A 15627-nucleotide genomic window follows, 5' to 3' on the forward strand; every position below is an offset into this window, starting at 1 on the left:
CAATCATAGCAGTACAACGAACACCAGTAATAATAAAAGTACATCCAGATCCGTAGACCACCTAGTGACAAACTTGGTTACGTTAGAATCTTCAGATTTGTGCGAGTGTTGTTTTCTTTTTTCTTTTCCCCGTATGGTTGGTACCGAGACACTATTTTGAAGGAAATAAAGATTTAAAGTTCATGCCTACAAGCGTTGTTATCAAAATCTAATGTACCACTCCACTCAAAAAGAGAAAAAATCTAATGTACCACTTTAGAGTTTGAATCATTAGATTTTTCCCATCCAGTGATTTGATCGAAGCCACAGTAAAATCGCAGCCACTGAGACATCTGCGGCCGATTTAAGGTTGAAGCCATGACCTAAGGCCAACCGCACGACACAGCTGCAAAAAACAACACAATAAAGGGGGATTAAGATCAACATGCAAATGCCAGCACGGGCACATAATCTAGATTACTTTTGTTAATGTTTGTCATTAAGAAGATTTAAAACGTTTTGAATTTGTTTCCAATAATTTTTTTTTGATTTTACTGTTCACCCAATCATTTGAGCTCGAGACTAAAAGAGTACTTTCGTCGATTTCCTTTCTTCTTCCGGTAGACAATTAATTCCCTTGAGCTTGTCGTCTTGTTGCTACTCTGGTTTTGGAGTCAATTGTCTTCGTCTTTTTCTTCTCTCTTTACTTTGCTCTACGGCAGATTTGGACTTAATCAGAATGTGATTACCATGTACTCCCTTCGACCGAAAATACTTGTCGAAAAAATGGATGTATCATATACTAATTCTTGTGAACATGTAGTTCGGAGTCCTTCCTCTTCCGACTGGAAAGAATCCATGCGACATGGGTCGCCAGGAGAGCGTAGCCTAGCTAGAACACGCCAAAGTCCACGCGAGGACTACTATTTGGTACGTGCTCCTATGCACGTGTTGCTCGATTCATACCGATATTATTTGAACATTAACTTACGGTTTCGCTAATAATACTCAGCCAACCAAAACTAATCTTTGCGTCAACCGATTTCCAGAACGCGTAGAGAGACGAGGGGAAGGAGCATCGAAGCCCCGAGAACGAAGACGGCCATGCACGAGGACGCCGGCGAGGCCTCCGACGGAAGCGAGCCCGAAGCCGGCGACCACGCGGCAACGGAGGACGCAGATGTTAAACGTTATCACCACCTAATGCCGATTACTTAATTAGTATTACGCCGTTGGCGTGATGCGCCGTGACAGATTCGCGCCGGACGCCAGCCCACCAAAGTTAGTTCTTGGACAAAGAAATGGTGTGCCGTTTCACCAGTAGCAAGCTGACGTACGTGCCCAAGTAAGTGAAGGCGTAATATGCATCTTTCTCTACCAGTAGTACGATGCGGCCGAAGCTGATAGGGAAAAAATTGATCGACTATGGTGGTGGTACTACTACGGCGGCGTGGCTCGGCGCGGGCGGCCAGAGGGCGCCCCGGCAGGGATGAGACTTGCTCCCCGCGCATGCGCCCATCCGTGTTCCCGCGTACGTGGCTTAATTTGATTGAAACAAAATATGCCTAGCTCCATCCCGTTAAAATCAGGGAGGGATGATTAGATTAGAAAGAAAAAAGAAAAAAAAACAGCCGTAGGATAAAGTGAAAGCACGGATGGGAGCATTGAGAGGGAGCAGCCAAGCCGATTCCCCCAGCAGAGCGGGCACATCCGGCGCGTCCGGATCCACCGGTCGGTGTCGCACGCGGCGTGGAAGAAGTGCCCACACGCCGACACCACGCGCACCACCTCTTCCGGCGCCTTGGCATACCCCGACAGGCAGTAAGCGCTGCCGCACCCTCGCCCGCCTCCGCGTACGCCACCAGCGCCACGTCGCCGAGCGCGCGCTCCACGTCATCCGGCGCGTCCTCTTCCCTTTGTAAGTTCGTTCGATGTTCAAAAAAAGGGTGGGCCATTCACCATGAAGGCTAAAAGCAAGATAGGCTTTACTGGACATTTTCGCAGCCGATTCTCCGAAATTTAAGACAATTATCCTCATGGCTACAGCTTAACCAAATTAACAGGGCATCTGCCTTCTTCCCCGTGTCTCATTTCACTCGGCTCGTGCTCTGGTCGGCAAATTTCCTTCCTGCAGTGGCCAACTCGGCAAATTTCCTTCCTACGTGCGTCCCCTTTTGCTTTTCCATGTGGTTCGTAAAGCCATTATACTGGTACTTTTGCGACCTTACTTTTACTACCTTTTGAGACTATCAAAATCTGCCTTTGTGCGAAACAAGAAACGACTTACGATCGCAGCCACAGTAAAATCATATACGGAGTATTGGTTAGGAATAAGCTGAAATGACCTACCAACGAAGGTCATGTCAACCTAAGGCCAACAAGCATGAAACAGCCGCAAAAAAAACATTACGAAGGGTGCCAGACGAACGGATTAAGATTAAGATCCAAATGCCAGCACGGCACATAATCGAGATAACACAATCTATAACTCCAGCAAGACAAACAAAACTCAAAGGAACAGGTCATTGTGCAGAGTGCCGGACTTTAACAAAAACGCACGTTGCAAGACTACACTGGGGTGGACAAGAGCGCTCTTCACTCGTCGTCGTCCTCGTCGTCATCGGCGGCACCGGCAGAGTTGTTGAGGGCGTTGAGCCTTTCGACGAGGCTGGCCTTCCTCTGCTCATAGGTCAGCTTCTTGGGGTTGTACCTGCATCCAAAAGACAAAGTTCACAATGCAGCTCGCAGCAAGTTGTTAAAGAAACAGTGGTCAAGAGTAAATGCACACTCAAGCCAGTATGATGAAGAGCTTGCCGAGTATACCTCTTGTGAGTCTTGGGAGGCGCCTTGGTTGATTTGGCCATGGTGGGATCAGCACGGATGGCAGCATGAACCTTCTTGTAAACTGCTTCCATGTCATCAGCTGAGATTCCCCTCTTGATGTACTCACTGAAATGAGTTTGGAACTTCTCTGGTTCCTCATCTGCTAGTGACTGGAATAAGAGAAAGGCAAAGTTCATTAACAGATGAACAACGAACTAGGGTCATTTCATTGCTCTAGGTACAAGAGCATGAACAAGGGTAATACAAAATCAAGAGAGCAATGGCTTCCAACTCACCCTCATGTAGTCAGCAACATGCCCTCCAAAGATGTACTTGCGGTGAATCTCAGCATCCAGCGACTTCTCGTCCTTTTTGAACCCAGCAAATCTCTTGTCACTGTGGGGAATGTCAAGGCCACCATCCAAAGCTCCCTGCAGGACCAAAAATAATTACACCAGCGGCAAAAAAAAGCTCCAACGGATAAAACCTATGCATTCTAAAACAAGTTCTGAAGTTCAGCCGAATAGGGAGCAACATATATCACTTGATGCAAATAAGAGAACGAAAAGCAACAACAATGCCTTTTCACTAGGTCAAATAGCATAAATAGTTGCTTTAGAAACTTGACACAATAAAGCAGAGCACCTAAAAGCAAGTTACAGGGCAAACATGCAATTAAACTCCCAAGTCTAAGGTAGCTAAAGAAGAACGACCAATCATGATTTGCCAATAGTTTCATGTCAAAGGCCTGTGACATTGGGTGCCTATCTGCAATTATAAAACTGTACAATAATAACACCGCTTACCTTAAGGGCACCAAACACACGGTTTCCAGTGGTGGTCCTAATAAGACCAACATCCAAAAGCGCACGGAAAGGCCTCCTCTCATCAGAAGGCTCAACAGAGAAGTCCTCACCAGTGGCCTGAGCAGACATATATTAGTTGTGTTCATCAGACGCAGCAAATCAGGATATTAAACTAAAAATAATGATGAAAACAAATTATACCTCAACATTGCCTTCATACTCCTCATCAAGATCACGGTTCTTGAGCACACGACGAGCCAAAAGCAGACCAGTGCAGTAGGCTACATCATACATTCAGAAAATTAGATTAGAAAAGAGGCATGCAGAAGATCACAGCATGCATTTGTGCATTCATTCAGTAGCTAAAATCAACCTGCAGCATAGTTGGTGAGGCCAACTTCAAGACCATAGCGAGGCAACTCATGGGAGTAGGCAGCGGCCATCACAATATCACCAGCAATGGTAGCATACACAATTTGTGCAGTGACATCCTTGTTGGTCTAAAGTACTATTGTTAAGAGATACAACATGCCTCCAAGGTAATAATAAGCAGAACATTGATGATTGACAAGTGCATAAATTATAATGAAGAAACTTTGAAGGATACAAATCGCACAACAAAACGGTACTTGGGGGTATTGTATTTGTTCTTGTCCTGGTTTGTGAGCCTCAGCCTGGCCCTGTAGTCGGTCTTCCCCTCTGAGAAAACATGGGGAAAAGGAAAATCAGCCAATCAGAATCGCTGTCAAATGACAGAAGTGGCAGATTCATGGAGAAGCAGGTGTTAGACATACGGCGCCTTCTCTTGAACTTGACTTGGAAACGCTTGGAGTACGCCCTTGTCTTCTGGTTCTTGATGTACACCTAGAAGACATATCCAAGAGAAGCACATGAGTACAACTAGGTTTGGAACCCAGGAAACACTAGTAATCAATCAGGCGGCACAAACAAAACATACAAGACAAGATTTTAAGTAGCTCATAGTTCCATTCAATGACGAGAAACCTCATGGAACCTCCCAAGCTTAGGATAATCACAACAAGTAATTGCTAAATAAACCCCAGTTTACTATCGCGACAAGAAACAAAACCGCACCATACAGCAATCCCTCGTCAATCCACTACAGTGATGAATCTGGTCTAAGAAATGGGAACTTCTTCTCAGTTCTAAAATTAGAGCAGGCAGAGAGCTACTACAGCATGATTTGCGAGCAATAAAATCTTATCAAGCGGCACAAATCCAGATCTAACAGATTCTACGAGCGGCGAGTACTATTCCTCCACGACACAGAGCAAAACCCCCGCAGATCTGACCAGTCCAGTGCTGAAACCTTAAGCCCTGAGTTGGGTAGTGCAAGCTATGAAACAAGAATCGAAAACCTAGGCGACGATTCCTGCAGCGAAGGCGCACGGAAGGCAGACGCTGCGGGCAGCAACGCGCGCGGACCGAAGCAGCAGCCATGGAGGAAGAGGAGGAGGGGAGACCGGACGTACCATCGCGCCTGCGAGGAGGGAGCTCCTGCGGAAGGAGGAGGCGGCGGCGGCGCGGGCGGAAGGGCTAGGGATGGGAGGCAGCGTGGTGGCGCTTATATATACGAGGGGGCGGGCCTGGCTGCTTGCTGGGCCGCGGTGCGAGTCGCCCCCGAATGGGTGGGCTTCTTTCGGTCTGCTTCTAAGGCCCATGAACTGCGTTTCGTTTTTTTTTTTCGGCTCACTGGAGAGCGAGAGCATAACGGCCGCTGTTGCATGTTGCAGTTGTAGAGGGGAGATTAAGTTGACTATCACTTCTTTTATTTCATGTAACGTAGTTCATGAATTTAAGAGCTTCAATAAGGAGGCTCACAATCTAGCGAAGCATGCATTAATGTTAGGGTCTGGGCGTCATGTTTGGTTAGGCCAGCCGGAAGGTCTTTCCTTCGTCCCTCTAAACATTGTGACGGGTTGAATAAAAGCTTCGTGAGATTGCCTAAAAGTTGTAGAGGGGAGAGAGCAGTTGCTCGTTCCTTCGCTCGTCTTACGCTGATACAATACAATACAATACAATATAAAGATAACAACAAACTTATGTTTTTATTAAAATTATCACAAATGGACATAATTAAGTAGATCAATAAGGATATCGAGGGACTAGTCGAAGTCGCCAAACACGTTGTTTGCGGTGTACTCAATCAACATGTTCTCTGTTTCAGCAGGATCCTCATGCGGATAAGGAATCATGGAGTTGCTCGGTCCAGGGGGGACATCGTGCGAACCACCAGTTCCTTTTGCGTTATGTGGATGAAGGTTGAAGTTGGCTTCAAACGTCCCTTGAGGTGCTTTGCGTCCCTGGGATTGTTGATACATCATAACCAGATGCTTGGGCATTGTGCATTTTTCAGTAGAATGCGTGTAGCATCCACACTTGTTGCAAAGCTTAGATTTATAAAACCTGGGCTTTGAAGTGCCTTTTCCCTTGCCTGGGTTTCTGGATCTCATGTTCCCACTGCGCTTTCGCTTATGCTCGAAATTGGATTGTTTACCTCGAAAGGTACCATTAAACTTTTGTCTATTCGCGACATTCAGATGAACTTCAGGTAAAGGTTGTGCCCCAACTGGGCGCTGAGAGTCATTCTTATCGAGTAGCTCATCATGCTTTTCAGCCTGAAGTAACATGTGAATAAGCTCATAATAGACAGTGTAGTTACGAGCACGGTATTGCTGTTGGAGAATCCTATCTGAAGGGAGCATAGTAGACAAAGTTTTCTCTATCTTCTCCCCCTCAGTAGGTTCCTTCTCACAAAACGCGGTTTAGTACATATCTTATGAACAGCATGATTGTACTCACCAATGGACTTGAAATCCTGAAGACGAAGATGAGTCCAATCATGGAGTGCTTCGGGCAGGACTATTGCCTTCTGTTGTTCATACCTCGTTTTGAGGACCAGAAACAAAGTACTAGGGAGATTACTCATGTAAATACTCACACTTGAGATCTGAATGAATATGGTGCCTTATGATGAATAAAGCAGCGTAATTCTGCTGTTCTGTCAGCGGCGTGGCTCCAGACGGGAGAGGAGTCCCAGGGGGTTGGATTGCACGCGCTATCCCACGAGACGCAAGACTGATCTTGATGTCCATAGCCCATGTAGGGTAGTTGTGGCCATTGAGGGCAAGCTCCTCAAACTCTTTGGCGGTCATCTTTGCCCACACGAGGAACCAGAGATAATTAATTTACGGGTGGTAAATTAAAAACCATCGTGGTTCTGTAATAAGAATGCAAAAAATTAATGCTCAAGTGAAAAACTTGAAAAATTCTCAACCTCAATTGTGTGAACATACACATGGAAGATCACTTAGATCTCACAATAATAGGCTACATTGTCATTACCTTGTGTATGCTACAATTCAGATATAAGGAATACACGTTGGAGGTAATCGCTTGTCGAGATTGACAAAAGCGTAGACCTCACATTAAGTGGGGATAATTTGCAAATGAGCAGTAGATCCCAACTCATTACCTTGTGATTCCAAATATAATGAGGGAGAAATATTCAAAAATTTGCAAGTTTGGTATGCGAGAGGAGATGATCTCAATCGCAAAAACATGTTTAAGAGAACTTGATATGTGGTAAACACATGGAACATGTCATTCTTCCCAGATGAAATCCAGTACTTTATTTATATTATCAATCCTTTGCATAATATAAACACACTAATAATTACACAAGTCCTAACCTAGATTAAATCTAGAACTGGACTAGAATGTAAGTAGCAGTCAAACTAGGTGCTAAACAGTATAAACATAGTATAAAACTGCACTAATACAATAATTAGTACTAATGTTTAACTAAAACAGAGAAAAAAATGAAAAACGAATCCTGAAGGGGCAGGCCAGGCACCTAGGCCTGGGCCGCCACGGCCTTTGGCTGGTCCACCCGCGGCTCCACCGCATAACAGAGAGAGGGGACGACGGATAAGGGTCGGATAATCCGACACCCACACTACCCTATTGATCCCCACTCTACATGGCGCCGCCGACGGATTGGAGAGGCCGCCGCCGCCCCTCACGACTCCAGTGGTCACCGGCACAGCACGGACGAGCCCTCCTCGTCCGAAGAAGAGTTGACGACGACAGGGTCTAGGCGAGCACCCTGTGGCGTAGCGCTGGTGAGGCCGAGGCTCGCCGGAGCCCACGAACCGGGGTGACGGTCGATGGCAGCGAGGACGCGCCCAAAGAGGCGTCCGAAGCGTCGTTCTACGCGGCTGCTCGAGCCCGCGGTTGCCTCTAGCATCGGCGGGGCGTTGGCGTCCGCGCCCTCCATCCCTGCTCCGAGGCGGATGACGCCATACGGTGGGCGCTGATGTCTACTATGCAACTTTATTCTTGTAGACTCGTGTTGCGCCTCCAAGTGCAGAGTTCTGTAGGACAGTAGCAATTTTCCCTCAAGTGGATGACCTAAGGTTTATCAATTCGTGGGAGGTATAGGATGAAGATGGTCTCTCTTAAACGACCCTGCAACCAAATACAAGAAATATCTTGTGTCCCCAACACACCCAATACAATGGCAAATTGTATAGGTGCACTAGTTCGGCAAAGAGATGGTGATAAAAGTGTAATATTGATGGTAGAAATATATTTTTATAATCTGAATAAATAAAAATAGCAAGGTAGCAAATAGTAAACGGGCACAAAAACGGTATTGCAATGCTTAAAAAGGAGGCCGAGGGTCCGTACTTTCGCTAGTGCAATCTCTCAACAGTGCTAACATAGTTGGATCATATGATTATCCCTCAAAGTACAGCAAAGAATCACTCCCGAGTTCCTATTAGCGGAGAACAAAAGATAGGAATTTGTTTGTAGGGTACGAAACCATCTCAAAGCTATTCTTTCTGTTCGATCTATCCTAGAGTTCATACTAGAATAACGCAAGCTATTCTTTCCGATCGATCTAATAAAGAGTTCGTACTAAGATAACACCAAACAAAATTCATATTCATAATACTCAATCCACACAAAGAACTATAAAGAGACCCCGAAGTTTCTACCGGAGAAAAACGTGCATCAACCCCTATGCATAGATTACTCCAATATCACCGCGGGAATCCGCGAGTTGAATGCCATAACATATATCAAGTGAATCAATAGGATACCCTAATTGTCACATCAATTATTCATACCGCAAAACATATATCATGTGTTCTCATCTCTGAATATTCAATCCGATATGACAAAACTTCAAAGGGGAAAGATTCAATTCATCACAACGAGAGTATAGAGGGGAGAAACATCATATGATCCGACTATATTAACAAAGCCCATGATATAGATGTTGGGGAACGTAATAATTTCAAAATTTTCCTACGCACACGCAAGATCATGGTGATGCATAGCAATGAGCGGGAGAGTGTTGTCTACGTACCCTTGTAGACCGTAAGCAGAAGCATTTTGTCAACGCGGTTGATGTAGTCGTACGTCTTCACGATCCAACCGATCCAAGTACCGAACGCACGGCACCTCCGAGTTCAGCACATGTTCAGCTCGATGACGTCCCACGAACTCACGATCCAGCAGAGTGTCGAGGGAGAGTTTCGTCAGCACGACGGCGTGGTGATGGTGATGATGAAGCTACCGACGCAGGGCTTCACCTAAGCACTACGACGATATGACCGAGGTGGATTATGGTGGAGGGGGGCACCGCACACGGCTGGAAACAATCAACTTGCGTGTTCTAGGGTGCCCCCTGCCCCCGTATCTAAAGGAGCAAGGGGGGAGGCCGGCCGGCCCTTGTGGCGCGCCAGGAGAGGAGGAGTCCTCCTCCTAGTAGGAGTAGGACTCCCCTTTCCTACTCCTACTAGGAGGGGGAAAGGAAGGAGGAGAGGGAGAAGGAAAAGGGGGGCACCGCCCCCCTCCTTGTCCAATTCGGACTCCCAAGGGGGGGCGCGGCCTGCCCTGGCCGGCCCTCTCTCTCTCCACTAAGGCCCATGAGGCCTATTAGTTCTCCCGGGGGGGTCCGGTTGAAGGAAATATTCCCTAGAGGCAATAATAAAGTTGTTATTTATATTTCCTTATATCATGATAAATGTTTATTATTCATGCTAGAATTGTATTAACCGGAAACTTAGTACATGTGTGAATACATAGACAAACATAGTGTCACAAGTATGCCTCTACTTGACTAGCTCGTTGAATCAAAGATGGTTAAGTTTCCTAGCCATAGACATGAGTTGTCATTTGATTAACGGGATCACATCATTAAAGAATGATGTGATTGACTTGACCCATTCCGTTAGCTTAGATTTTGATCGTTTAGTATATTGTTATTGCTTTCTTCATGACTTATACATGTTCCTATGACTATGAGATTATGCAACTCCCGAATACCGGAGGAACACTTTGTGTGCTACCAAACGTCACAACGTAACTGGGTGATTATAAAGGTGCTCTACAGGTGTCTCCGATGGTACTTGTTGAGTTGGCATAGATCAAGATTAGGATTTGTCACTCCGATTATCGGAGAGGTATCTCTGGGCCCTCTCGGTAATGCACATCACTATAAGCCGTGCAAGCAATGCAACTAATGAGTTAGTTGCGGGATGATGTATTACGGAACGGGTAACGAGATTGAACTAGGTATTGGGATACCGACGATCGAATCTCGGGCTAGTAACATACCGATGACAAAGGGAACAACATATGTTGTTATGCGGTTTGACCGATAAAGATCTTCGTAGAATATGTAGGAACCAATATGAGCATCCAGGTTCCGCTATTGGTTATTGACCGGAGACGTGTCTCGGTCATGTCTACATAGTTCTCGAACCCGTAGGGTCCACACGCTTAACGTTTGGTGACGATCGGTAATATGAGTTTATGTGTTTTGATGAAGCGAAGGTAGTTCAGAGTCCCTGATATGATCACGGACATGACGAGGAGTCTCGAAATGGTCGAGACATAAAGATCGATATATTGGATGACTATGTTTGGACTTCGGAAGGGTTCCGGGTAAGTTCGGACAAATACCGGAGTATCGGGGGGTTACCCGGAACCCCCCGGGGGGTGTAATGGGCCTATTGGGCCTTAGTGGAGAAGTGGAGGGGCGACCAGGGCAGGCCGCGCGCCCCCTCCCCCTCTAGTCCGAATTGGACAAGGAAGGGGGGGCGGCGCCCCCCTTTTTCCTTCCCCCTCTCTCCTCCTTCCTTCCCTCCTACTCCTACTCTTGGAAGGGTTGGAGTCCTACTCCCGGTGGGAGTAGGACTCCCCTTGGGGCGCACCTAGGAGGCCGGCCCCCTCCCCCTCCTCCACTCCTTTATATACGGGGGAGGGGGCACCCCATAGTGACAGAAGTTGATCTTTTAGCCGTGTGCGGTGCCCCCCTCCACCATAATCCACCTCGGTCATATCGTAGTGGTGCTTAGGCGAAGTCCTGCATCGGTAGCATCATCATCACTGCCATCACGCCGTCGTGCTGACGGAACTCTCCCTCGAAGCTCTGCTGGATCATGAGTTCGTGGGACGTCACCGAGCTGAACGTGTGCTGAACTCGGAGGTGCCATGTGTTCGGTACTTGGATCAGTCGGATCATGAAGACGTACGACTACATCAACCGCGTTGTCATAACGCTTCCGCTTACGGTCTACGAGGGTACGTAGACAACACTCTTCCCCTCATTGCTATGCATCACCATGATCTTGCGTGTGCGTTGGAATTTTTTTGAAATTACTACGTTCCCTAACAGTGGCATCCGAGCCAGGTTTATGCGTAGATGTTATATGCACGAGTAGAACACAAGTGAGTTGTGGGCGATACAAGTCATACTGCTTACCAGCATGTCATACTTTGATTCGGCGGCATTGTTGGATGAAGTGGCCCGGACCGACATTACGCGAACGCTTACGTGAGACTGGTTCTACCAACGTGCTTCGCACAAAGGTGGCTGGCGGGTGTCAGTTTCTCCAACTTTAGTTTAATCGAGTGTGGCTATGCCCGGTCCTTGTGAAGGTTAAAATAACACATACTTGACGAAATATCGTTGTGGTTTTGATGCGTAGGTAAGAACGGTTCTTGTTCAGCCCATAGCAGCCACGTAAAACTTGCAACAACAAAGTAGAGGACGTCTAACTTGTTTTTGCAGGGCATGTTGTGATGTGATATGGTCAAGACATGATGCTAAATTTTATTGGATGAGATGATCATGTTTTGTAACAGAGTTATCGGCAACTGGCCGGAGCCATATGGTTGTCGCTTTATTGTATGAAATGCAATCGCCATGTAATTGCTTTACTTTATCACTAAGCGGTAGCGATAGTCGTAGAAGCAATAGTTGGCGAGACGACAACGATGCTACGATGGAGATCAAAGGTGTCGCGCCGGTGATGATGGTGATCATGACGGTGCTTTGGAGATGGAGATCAAAGGCACAAGATGATGATGGCCATATCATATCACTTATATTGATTGCATGTGATGTTTATCCTTTATGCATCTTATTTTGCTTAGATCGACGGTATCATTAAGATGATCTCTCACTAAATTTCAAGGTATAAGTGTTCTCCCTGAGTATGCACCGTTGCGAAAGTTCGTCGTGCCGAGACACCACGTGATGATCGGGTGTGATAAGTGCAGGAGCAACGCCAGATGTTATGAACGTCTGGCAGAGCAAAGCTGATGACTACTCGTTAGTTCAGTGTGCCATACTTTACGGCTTAGAACCGGGACTTCAACGACGTTTTGAACGTCATGGAGCATATGAGATGTTCCAGGAGTTGAAGTTAATATTTGAAGCAAATGCCCGAATTGAGAGATATGAAGTCTCCAATAAGTTCTACAGCTGCGAGATGGAGGAGAATAGTTCTGTCAGTGAGCATATACCCAAAATGTCTGGGTATAACAATCACTTGATTCAACTGGGAGTTAATCTTCTGGATGATAGTGTCATTGACAGAATTCTTCAATCACTGCCACCAAGCTACAAGAGCTTCGTGATAAACTATAATATGCAAGGGATGGACAAGACAATTCCCGAGCTCTTCGCGATGCTAAAGGCTGCGGAGGTAGAAATCAAGAAGGAGCATCAAGTGTTGATGGTCAACAAGACCGCCAGTTTCAAGAAAAAGGGTAAAGGGAATAAGGGGAACTTCAAGAAGAACGGCAAGCAAGTTGCTGCTGAAGTGAAGAAGCCCAAGTCTGGACCTAAGCCTGAGACTGAGTGCTTCTACTGCAAAGGGACTGGACACTGGAAGCGGAACTGACCCAAGTATTTGGCGGATAAGAAGGATGGCAAGGTGAACAAAGGTATATGTGACATACATGTTATTGATGTGTACCTTACTAATGCTCGCAGTAGTGCCTGGGTATTTGATACTGGTTCTGTTGCTAATATTTGCAACTCGAAACAGGGACTACGGATTAAGCGAAGATTGGCTAAGGACGAGGTGACGATGCGCGTGGGAAATGGTTCCAAAGTCGATGTGATCGCGGTCGGCACGCTACCTCTACATCTACCTTCGGGATTAGTTTTAGACCTGAATAATTGTTATTTGGTGCATGCGTTAAGCATGAACATTATATCTGGATCTTGTTTGATGCGAGACGGTTATTCATTTAAATCAGAGAATAATGGTTGTTCAATTTATATGAGTAATATCTTTTATGGTCATGCACCCTCGAAGAGTGGTCTATTCTTTTTGAAACTCGATAGTAGTGATACACATATTCACAATATTGAAGCCAAAAGATGCAGAGTTGATAATGATAGTGCAACTTATTTGTGGCACTGCCGTTTAGGTCATATTGGTGTAAAGCGCATGAAGAAACTCCATTCTGATGGACTTTTGGAATCACTTGATTATGAATCACTTGGTACTTGCGAACCATGCCTCATGGGCAAGATGACTAAAACGCCGTTCTCCGGAACAATGTAGCGAGCAACAGATTTATTGGAAATCATACATGCTGATGTATGTGGTCCAATGAATGTTGAGGCTCGCGGCGGGTATCGTTATTTTCTCAGCTTCACAGATGATTTAAGCAGATATGGGTATATCTACTTAATGAAACATAAGTCTGAAACATTTGAAAAGTTCAAAGAATTTCAGAGTGAAGTGGAAAATCATCGTAACAAGAAAATAAAGTTTCTATGATCTAATCGTGGAGGAGAATATTTGAGTTACAAGTTTGGTCTTCATTTGAAAAATTGCGGAATAGTTTCGCAGCTCACGCAACCCGGAACACCACAGCGTAATGGTGTGTCCGAACGTCGTAATCGTACTTTACTAGATATGGTGTGATCTATGATGTCTCTTACTGATTTACCACTATCGTTTTGGGGTTATGCTTTAGAGACGGTTGCATTCACGTTAAATAGGGCACCATCTAAATCCGTTGAGACGACGCCTTATGAACTATGGTTTGGCAAGAAACCAAAGTTGTCGTTTCTTAAAGTTTGGGGCTGCGTTGCTTATGTGAAAAGGCTTGAACCTGATAAGCTCGATCCCAAATCGGAGAAATGTGTCTTCATAGGATACCCAAAGGAAATTGTTGGGTACACCTTCTATCACAGATCCGAAGGCAAGACTTTTGTTGCTAAGAATGGATCGTTTCTAGAGAAGGAGTTTCTCTCGAAAGAAGTGAGTGGGAGGAAAGTATAACTTGATGAGGTAATTGTACTTACTCCCTTATTAGAAAGTAGTTCATCACAGAAAACTATACCAATTAGCGAGGAAGCTAATGATGATGATCATGTAACTTCAGATCAAGTTACTGCCGAACCTCGTAGGTCAACCAGAGTAAGATCCGCACCAGAGTGGTACGGTAATCCTGTTCTAGAGGTCATGTTACTTGACCATGACGAACCTACGAACTATGAGGAAGCGATGATGAGCCCAAATTCCGCAAAATGGCTTGAGGCCATGAAATCTGAGATGGGATCCATGTATGAGAACAAAGTGTGGACTTTGGTTGACTTGCCCGATGATCGGCAAGCCATAGAGAATAAATGGATCTTCAAGAAGAAGACTGACGCTGACGGTAATGTTACTGTCTACAAAGCTCGACTTGTTGCGAAAGGTTTTCGACAAGTTCAAGGAGTTGACTATGATGAGACTTTCTCACGCATAGCGATGCTTAAGTCCGTCCGAATCATGTTAGCAATTGCCGCATTTTATGATTATGAAATTTGGCAAATGGATGTAAAAACTGCATTCCTGAATGGATTTATGGAAGAAGAGTTGTATATGATGCAACCTGAAGATTTTATCGATCCAAAGGGTGCTAACAAAGTGTGCAAGCTCCAGCGATCCATCTATGGACTGGTGCAAGCATCTCGGAGTTGGAATAAACATTTTGATAGTGTGATCAAAGCATATGGTTTTATACAGACTTTTGGAGAAGCCTGTATTTACAAGAAAGTGAGTGGGAGCTCTGTTGCATTTCTAATATTATATGTGGATGACATATTGTTGATTGGAAATGATATATAATTTCTGGATAGCATAAAAGGATACTTGAATAAGAGTTTTTCAATGAAAGACCTCGGTGAAGCTGCGTATATATTGGGCATCAAGATCTATAGAGATAGATCAAGATGCTTAATTGGACTTTCACAAAGCACATACCTTGATAAAGTTTTGAAAAAGTTCAAAATGGATCAAGCAAAGAAAGGGTTCTTGCCTGTGTTACAAGGTGTGAAGTTGAGTCAGACTCAATGCCCGACCACTGCAGAATATAGAGAGAAAATGAAAGATGTTCCCTATGCTTCAGCCATAGGCTCTATCATGTATGCAATGTTGTGTACGAGACCTGATGTGTGCCTTGCTATTAGCTTAGCAGGGAGGTACTGTTGGGGATATAACTATTGAGTATAAACCGCCCAGGAGGGGCCGGGTTATGCTCATAGTGATTTACCCATATTTGAAGCCCATGAAGACATGGAAGATGGCGCTTTACGAGGGAGGCTTAATAGTAAGGCCCAAAGCCCAAAGGCGGATTAGGGTCCAAAGATGTAAACCGCCATAAGATGTATGACTTGTATTGTAAGATAGGA

At 45.4% G+C, this 15627-nt stretch overlaps 1 protein-coding gene across 1 annotated transcript; it reads right to left on the bottom strand.

Annotated features, from left to right (window-relative positions):
- Positions 1–2385: 2385 nt before the first annotated feature.
- LOC109756380 (large ribosomal subunit protein uL18z) lies at positions 2386–5305 on the bottom strand. The gene is made up of 9 exons (XM_020315229.4): positions 5102–5305; positions 4403–4472; positions 4216–4307; positions 3982–4108; positions 3810–3889; positions 3609–3725; positions 3099–3233; positions 2803–2972; positions 2386–2689 (listed from the first exon to the last, which is right to left on the bottom strand). The coding sequence occupies exons 1-9, from the start codon at positions 5288–5290 to the stop codon at positions 2575–2577; spliced, it is 1095 nt and encodes a 364-aa protein (XP_020170818.2). The 5' UTR covers positions 5291–5305; the 3' UTR covers positions 2386–2574.
- Positions 5306–15627: the final 10322 nt, after the last annotated feature.

The sequence above is a fragment of the Aegilops tauschii genome, chromosome 5 (assembly GCF_002575655.3).
Source record: "Aegilops tauschii subsp. strangulata cultivar AL8/78 chromosome 5, Aet v6.0, whole genome shotgun sequence".
Classification (NCBI taxonomy): Eukaryota; Viridiplantae; Streptophyta; class Magnoliopsida; order Poales; family Poaceae; genus Aegilops; species Aegilops tauschii.